General features: G+C 46.9%; 1 protein-coding gene across 1 annotated transcript; it reads left to right on the top strand.

Moving 5' to 3' along the window:
- The first annotated feature begins 3,085 nt into the window (after positions 1 to 3,085).
- LOC122379518 (zinc finger RNA-binding protein 2-like) lies at positions 3,086 to 8,325 on the top strand. Its single transcript, XM_043361793.1, has 3 exons — positions 3,086 to 3,318; positions 6,645 to 6,766; positions 7,148 to 8,325. The coding sequence occupies exons 2-3, from the start codon at positions 6,651 to 6,653 to the stop codon at positions 7,827 to 7,829; spliced, it is 798 nt and encodes a 265-aa protein (XP_043217728.1). The 5' UTR covers positions 3,086 to 3,318; positions 6,645 to 6,650; the 3' UTR covers positions 7,830 to 8,325.
- Positions 8,326 to 8,704: the final 379 nt, after the last annotated feature.

The following is an 8,704-nucleotide window of genomic DNA, read 5'->3' as shown; positions in this document are numbered from 1 at the left end:
GGTCATGGTCAAATTTCAATTTTCTTTTTACACCTGTCCAACTCACAGTTTTCGACTGATTTCCTTCAAACTTTCAGGATGTGCTAAGTTCACCGAGTTGTGTAACATATAGTCCGTTTTTTTTAGGTCACTGACCTGAGGTCAGTTAAAGGTCATTACGTCGTAATGTTAAGCCTATGGGAAAATACTAAATTCGGAAAATACTGGAGATATCCGCTTTGTTTGATCTTTTTTGTGCTTTGAAACCACGGTACTTAACATCAGGTCACTTGGTGTTTCTTTGTTTGGTGTACTTATCCATGGGTCAGGTCAAATGAGGTCAACTGAGGTCAAATGACGTTTTTGCCAATAACTTGGCACATAATGACGCTAGAGCTTAAAAAAATGGTATCATTGTGTTCCTGGTGATCAGTCGAATCAAATGATATGCGATATGATGCAATTTGGTTAACTTAAACCTAATTTATTAAGTTAAGTTTACTTAAAATTTAAGAAAAACTTTAAGTACACTTAAGCAAGCTAAAAAGTATATCATTCGACGCGCCTTGACGTGCTGAGTTCACTGGTGCTTTTCTTTTTGCTCTATCTTACTTAGATCAAAAGTTATAAGCGAAAAACTTTTGACCTGTTTTTAGCGAAATTTTTACATTTATACCCCCCAAACCCCCCCCCCCCTAAATATTGACCTAGAGCAACCAAATTTGCACAGGGGCGAGAACTCCGGGGGGCCCACCTACCTACCAAATTTGGTGTTTCTAGGTGCCATAGGAGCCAATCGCGAGGGGGGGGTCGCATCGACCCCCCCCCCCTGCCAGGCCGTGTTATGAAAAATGCCCTGCCAGGGCGAGGGTTAAAAAAAAAATACTTACCTACTTGTAATGCAGTGCCTTGGAACGTGCAAAGGGTTCGATAATGCGCAGTGCACACTGCACGCTACACATTACACATACCCAAAACACGCCACATCATGTAAATTGTCACTGCATTGCATTGCCTGCGTTACATCAAACATGGAGCGCGGTTATTCAATTCTGAATTATTAACGCTTAACATTCAAAAAGCAAAGCCTCCGGGTGTAGGCTTATGGGTTGCATTACTGACCAAACACTTACGATGTCTCACATATTGCAACATACACATCCCAACCAATGAATAGGTATAATTTGCATCGTTAAGTGCTTATCGAATGTGAGAGGTCATTCATCCGAATTGCTTTGAATAACCTTTCAGAATCAATCTGTTATAATCGCGTACCTAGGGTAGGGTGGGGTAATTTGAACATGTGGGGCAATTTGAACATAATGTGAAAAACACAAAATTGAGGAAAATCCATAAGTGGCATGACAATAAGACCAATGAAGGAAATTATCGTAACTAAAAGGGCTATCATATGAACGCGGGGTTTAAAGTTTCAAGGAATGAAGATGTTGACGCACACTGTAAAAAATCAATTTCGCAAGTAAAAACGCCTAAAAACACGTCATTGCAACTTCATTGCAGCGCAAAATCTTGCATTTCTAGCGCCTAGTACGCAACGGCTTTTGTTGTACAATGACCTAATCAGTGCCTTCAATCCAAGAAATTTGCTTTTGAAACCTGTTTTTAAATATGGCAAAACAACTTTTAGCGTGGGGTAATTTGAACATAGTGTGAGAATTTCAATGAAGACAGGGATAGCTCCGAAAAAACAACGCTCCCAGTTTTTTTTTGTCAATATTTTCGACCCAAAGCAGTAGCAGATAAGTGATGTCAGTTTTATAAAATTTACGTCTAATATCCGTCTAATGTCCGGCATTTTCGATGATTTGCATTCAAAAATGTTAAAGTCAGCCATTGTCCAAATATGTCCGAAAATTACGCATTAATGAACACTCAAAACTGTCATTTAAATTGCTTAATTTAATTTTACCAGCCGAAAAGTGTTCATTACCTATATTGAGACCTTAACAAGCTTTCCATTCGCCAATCAATGCTATGCACGATTACTTTATAAAAAGCGCTGAAGTGTAGCAAGCCATCGTCCAATGTTGTCCAGTCTGCTACCCTTGTCCAACCAATGCCGAATTGGACATGGGACAAAATCAGAACTCCAAATGTCCAGGTTTCGATTGGCACCACTATAACAGATGCAGTAAGGTTGGGAGAGTTTTTATCGAACAAAAATGATAGACGTTCTGTTAATTGAAGAGAGGCGAATTCTGTCAACTGACCGGTGTGCAGCGTGCAGATATTGATACTCTGCAACTGTTATTTTTGTTGTTGTGTTGATTTTTCAAGTGAAGGTATGTTTAGAATTGTTCTGCCTATTTGTTTATGGGTCAAACAACATCGGTGCTGGCGAGACTATCGTTTTTATGACAGGTAAAGGCAGTATGTTCAAATTACCCCACGGTGGGGCAATTTGAACACACTGTGACTTGGTGAAGAAGTGAGGCTATGCTATTCAAGGTATGCTCGGCTCGTCCAAAAATGAGGCTTGCATGGTGAAAGCAAGTGACACTTGCGCTACTGAAGCAGTTTTTCTTCATCCAGGGTTGAGTTGGAATTTGGTACAACGGAGAAGACGTAAAAATATGTTCAAATTACCCCACACTACCCTATGTATTTTTGTAAACCTTATATGTATTTGGTTACGGACTTTCACCATACCAAATGCCGTATATTGGTACCTACTGATGTGGAAATGATTGTGGCTGAAAATTGATTAACAAAATAGGTATACGTGAATGTAAAACGGTAAATTTTGTAAAGAGGTTATTCAAAAACAATTACTTAAAGTTACTCTAGTTTGAATCAGTTCGACAGTCATGAGTCAATACACATTGCTATTAAGTGCAAGCACCTAAACATCGAAACAAATATCACCTCGGATGACTAAAGCCATCACTAAACATGACAGCCGGTGATAACTGATATCGGCAGGACTGACCTCGGGCGTTCCCCGCTAATCCCCGTCGGCGGTCCGTCGTCAGGCCTCGGCGGTCGGGCGGTCGGTCGGTCGGTCGGTCGGTCGGGCCACTCACCGGTACGGCGCGGCGGTCGGCGAGTGTTGCCGATGCGGTGACCATATCAGCGTGGGCGGCCCGGGGGTCCCCCGCCAGGTCTTCCCGGTGTTGTGACGCGGGACGTCGACCGCGATGGCCGTGCTCGGCCCGTCAGAGTGTGTTCAGCTCGGCCTCGGGTGACACGGCGCGTCAACACAGCGCGGTACGGGAGACACTGCAAGTCGCCACAGCAGTCCGGCCAACAACTCGCCACAGTGCAGTGCGCAGCTGGAACGACAGCCCGTCAACGACAGCTGCTTCTCGTGTAAATAAGGTAGGTATGTTTGTGCAATCACAAATGCGAAACGATTGGTTGAGGCTGCAGGTCAACCCACGCCAGGGGTCGGGCTGTGGCATAATCGGGCCTCATTTACCCTCGCCCGTATCGTATTGGTGTTTTGCCAGTCGCTAGCGTACTAGGCACGGGGGGGGGGGCAGCCGTTTGGCCCCTGATCGGGCTAGGGCCTCACAGAAAAAAACGATGCTGTTGCCCGTAACGAAAGGAAGCCAATGGTACCAAGTTAAAGGTCCTAGATCATTGGTTGACCTTCCAGGTCAGGTCAATTACCCAAAAGTCGGGAAAATCGGGACCTGCTGGAACTTCGTCAAGTGAGGTTGTGATGGATTTTTTTTTTCGTAATGCTGATCACGAGTTTCATGTTAGTCTTGATCACAGATGCTGTCTTCAGGCATTCAGGCTAGGTCGGGTCAGATCAACCAGCAGGCGTTCTGCTGGCTTTCCAAAGAAGGTGTCAACCACCACCGGCAGCTTCGTAACATGTTACGAAGGCAGCAATGACCAAAACTACTTCGCAAATGTTCCAATGCAATGGTAAATTCGAAATCATCTTAAAAAAACTGCTCTAGAAACATGTACCTACCTAAATCTCGAAAAAAGTGAGCCAAGGTCATCAGAAGCTAATGACCTTGACCTGACCTTCACGTGACCTTGACACCCACCATACTGCGTGGGACTGCACCATACATCACTGAGCATGTTTGAACGTTTACAAACCACACAAATTCTGAAAATGGCCGGATAGATAATTATCTATCGGCTCACATTATAATGTGAGCCGACATACGCCGAATCGCGATTTCGGCCAAGCATGGTCTCGAGAAAGAGGTCACAGTTCAGTCATTTGGGGCAGGGTCATGAAATTTTCAGGATAGGTGTAAAATTGATCAACGCCGGGGTTCTGAAAGCTTTGTCGCAGTCTGTTTGTTGCGCGAGGTATTTGCGAAAAAAAAACAGGGGGTCCATTCGGTTGCCCTCCCTCTTATAATTGTATTGTCGTCGCATTGTCGTCGTCCGTCGTATTGTCGAATATTAACCCGCGCGGGGCTGGGGGGGGTGGTAAATTTTACCCCCCTCGCGAATTTTTGCAATATCTCAAAAACGGCGGCGCGCAGTATTTTTTCAGTATTTTTTCTTACATCATTTTGACACGTTCCCTGAAAATTTGAGCGAAATCCGTAGGAAATTTTTTGAGAAATTGACGTTTTAGTGACGTCATGTTCGCCATTTTCGCCTCAAAAACGGCAAAAGTTCAAACGCCGCTAACATCTTCATTTTTAAATGAATCAAGACGTAACCAAAAAGGATATACGTAATTCTACTTTGTCTATCAAATGGCTATCTCGGTTTGTTGAAAATTTTGGATTTTGGTCCAAATTTTTTCAAAAAACTGACTTTTTTGGGAAAATAGCTATAAATCCAAAATTTTGAGTGCATCGAAAAAATCGGAATATATCTGAGAGAAGTGGTCTATGTGCACCTACATACCAAGTTTTAGAAGAATCGGCTAAAAAATGTGGGAGTTATTCAAAATTGTATGACGTCACGACACACAAAATTTTTGAAAAATGACTTTTTTTGGAAGTTCTAGACCTCGTACGGAAACAAAAATAGCACCGTTCGATTCGCCGTGAAAAAACTGCATCAGATAGACACCTTTTTAGGCCTTAACAACCAACTTCAAAATTTGACCTCACTTGACCTGACCTTGACCTGACCTCGACCTGAAATTCATCCAGAGGTGGTCCATATCACTTATTGAGTGTGCCTATTTAATTCTATGTGTAAAATGACCCATAAAACATGCGTCGCACATGCCCTTTTCTATATTTTGTTTTTGGTGACCTGACCTGACCTGACCTGACCTTGATCTTGACCTCTGAATGATATTGGATGCAACGAATATTGTCTTGGTAGCCTAAGAACACGTTTTGGGCGATCAGTCTCAGTCCATGACTCCATTCTTCGGCAACTACGGTGCAAGGCCGATACTGTAGGAACTTGCAATTTGTACCCTTGACCTGACCTTGACCTTGACCTCAAACTTAAAATTAAGTACATGTTTTTAGTTGTTCGTGATGAGATCTTTCGATTGGCGTTTGAATTTTTCAAATCGGACTATTAGTTCGGGAGATAACAGGGGGGGGGGGGGTAAAATTTACCCCCCCCCCCAGCCCCGCGCGTTCGGCTGGAGACCCCAGCCCCGCGCGGGTTAAGAGTTAAGACCCACAATGCAATAAGGAAAGCAATTTTCTTGGAAAGCACTAGAAGAGAATCAAATGAATAATCTAGATAGCCAAAAAAAGAAAGAAGAAGAAACGAAATGCGTTAAATTTCACGAAGCTTATTTATCATTAATGTTAGACTTTGATGAGTGAAATACCGGTATCGAGCCCGTTGTAGGTCGAATGCGTACACAGAATGATGTTCCACTCCAAACAAGGTATCAGTTGACTGAAACGTTAGGTTATGCCGATTAGCGCGACATTAACCCACGAGCCGCTGGGGGGGGGGGGGCATAAAGTTGCCCCCCCCTTTACGTTTTGTGAAATATCTCCGAAATTTGATGAGCTATGAACGTGAAACTTGGCATAGCTTCAAATGAATAACTAGGCAATGTATGAGGAAAGTTTGGTGGTTGTAGCACCTAAGATGACGTCACAGTGACGTCATAAAGTTTTGTCGTTTTCCGATATGGACCGTTTCTGATGACGCTGAGCATGAAACTCAACTGTAAATGAACTAGACAGCACCTGCTGTCATCCTAAAACATCTAAATACACTTCCATCTAGTTTTTGACCAATAATCGACCCTTTATATTCGGTCCCATATATCTGATGTATCGTGAGGAATACGAGAGTGGCAAATCTATAATTTCACTTATGACGTCACTGTGACGTCATTTCAAATGGGATCGACACCAAATTTGGACACAACTTCCGCTAGGTACCTATTCGGAAAGATGTGTGCAAAGTTTCGTTTCTCTATCTCTTCGCGTTGCGACGATATCGTCGGAGAAGTAAAGGGGGGGGGGGCAACTATATGCCCCCCCCCCAGCGGCCGGCGTGTGGCGCGGAGGCCCAGCGGCCGCCGGGTTAAGCATGTCTGGTGACCATAGGGTCACAGGGTCAAGCTGTGTTACCCAACATGTGTGATGCGGCACAGTCTACCATTCCAGTCAACTGGTTGCGTATGAGAAATTGAACGTCATTGTCGTGTAGTCAACTGTAGCCCAGCTGCCTCTTCTTCCAGCGTGTGATGCTTCATTTCTGACAAATATTTTGTGTTTTGTGCCCCGCAGAAGGCTATGGCGGAATCGGCGCCTTTCCGGTGCTCGTTGTGTGCTGTCACCTGCAACAGTGAGCAGTCCTGGCAGCAGCACTTGGCCGGCATCCAGCACGCCAAGCACACGGTCCACACAAGGTGAGCTGTCCGGTGTCCAACATACTGACAACTCACTTTGTAATAATCCTGTAGTCGTACTGTTCTCGACTCAGTTAGCTGTACCAACACTTAGGTGAGCAGTCCGGCGCCACCCTTGCAATAGAAACGTTGCTTAGTATTTGTCGCACTACGAGTACGATAAGCGTAGCCTGTATTTATCCAACAGGCACATGTATGGTAGCATTTGCATATACGAGCAGCTGGGTGCATTTGTTGACGCATACATGCACCCGCCTCTGTAGCATATGCTCTCGCTCTCGCCTCGTTGCTATGCCTACTACTATGACGTTATTCTGTCTGTACTTGCTATCCTGCGTGAACGCGACAATGTATTACCGCAATGTTTGCCCGTATCGGCAGTGTCGGCGGCCGGACGGAGGGGGCGGCGGCTGCCAGCGAGTTTTTCTGCGCGGCGTGTCAGCTGCAGTGCTCGGGTCCCGTGCCGTGGAGCCAGCACCTGCAGAGTGGCCGGCACCTGGTGCGTTGCCTGCAGACAGGAGGTCTGGTCAGAACGGGACAGCAGACAGCCCGGCCGGCGCAGCAGACGGCCGGGCCGGCGCAGCAGACAGCACAGCCGGTAAAGCAGGCTGCCCAGCCGGCGCAGCAGACAGCACAGCCGGTAAAGCAGACAGCACAGCCGGCGCAGCACACAGCCGGCCCGGTCCGACCAGCCCAGCAGACAGTAGACCAGGTACTGGAGACAGCCGCCCCGACCCAGCAGACAGCCCTTCCGACACAGCAGACAGGCGGCCCAGCCCCTGGAGCACCCGCTGCCACTTCGCACCTGGCCACGGCCTCGACCCAGACGAATCTGCCGCCTCCAGTGATCCCGATCCTGGCTCAGACGGCGGGCTCGACTCCTCCCTCAGCCCCGGGACTCCCTGCTCAGCCCCCGGGGCTGGGGAGCGGCGCGGCGGCGGTAGCGGCCTCCCCCTTCCACTGCGGCCCCTGCGGGGTGCAGTGCTCGGGGGCCGTCTCGTGGCAGCAGCACATTGACAGCAGCCGACACCGTAAGAAGGCAGCCGGCGGCCGGCTGGACTGAGGGTCACACAGACGCAGAGCTGGCGGTCCCGAATTGTGCTAGTCGGGATCACAGCGCCGACTAACGGGACTATCGCAGGGTTTGCATCGATGAGACTTTCCCCACGAGCTTTCTACGCGATGACTGCCTTTTTTTCTAGCAATTGTAACGCTTACTCAGTCTGTCGTAAGTGGTGAGATAGGCGGTTGCGGCGCGTTGCAATATGCACTGCGATGCAACTTATAACGACATGTTGTGTTAGGTATATGTTAACGCTATAGTTTTTAGATCGATAGTTTTTCGACGCATCGGCATACTGGAAGAGAAGCGTGGAGCTGTCAGCTGGCAATGGTAGGTAGGTACTCATATACGAGTATGCTCCATATCTTTGTTAAATGGTTGATTACCCTCGCCTTAGTCAAAGCAGTAGCCAGCTTGTTTATCAAATAATGTATAATTAAAATGTTATTGATTTGAATCGGGAAGGTATCCAGTAGTAACTGATATGTGACTTAACCCTCGCCCGTATAGGGGGGGGGGGGATCGAACGGACCCCCCCTCGGGTTTTCGCGAATAACTCGCATAAAAAGCGGCCGATCGCGACGAAACTTTCAGTACCCTCGCGTTAATCAATTTTACACCTACCCTAAAATTTTCATGACCCTGACCCTAATGACCTTTGACCTGTGACCTACTTTTCGAGACCATGTTTGTTTGGCCGTGTAGTATATTAACGTAAAAGCAAGAATGAAATACGTAACGAAAGAGTTCAAATAAGCGCAAAGAAAGCACACATCAGCCTCGACCGGCCGCACCGCGCGCACTGACTGACCCGACCGCCGCGCCGGTCAGCTCGGCGGGGTCACCGCGGTCGTGGCGGCTGCCGATTGGTCCGC

The sequence above is a fragment of the Amphibalanus amphitrite genome, unplaced genomic scaffold, assembly GCF_019059575.1.
Source record: "Amphibalanus amphitrite isolate SeventyFive unplaced genomic scaffold, NRLGWU_Aamphi_draft 000079F_arrow, whole genome shotgun sequence".
Classification (NCBI taxonomy): domain Eukaryota; kingdom Metazoa; phylum Arthropoda; class Thecostraca; order Balanomorpha; family Balanidae; genus Amphibalanus; species Amphibalanus amphitrite.
The sequence above is the reverse complement of the archived record's forward strand: the minus strand, read 5'-3'. Positions and strand labels throughout refer to the sequence as shown.

Bases quoted from the DNA above. Each gene is read 5' to 3' on its own strand.
- LOC122379518 (XM_043361793.1), top strand. From the start codon at position 6,651: ATGGCGGAATCGGCGCCTTTCCGGTGCTCGTTGTGTGCTGTCACCTGC. The intron at 6,767-7,147 runs GTGAGCTGTCCG...CCGTATCGGCAG, and splicing joins AAGCACACGGTCCACACAAG to TGTCGGCGGCCGGACGGAGG.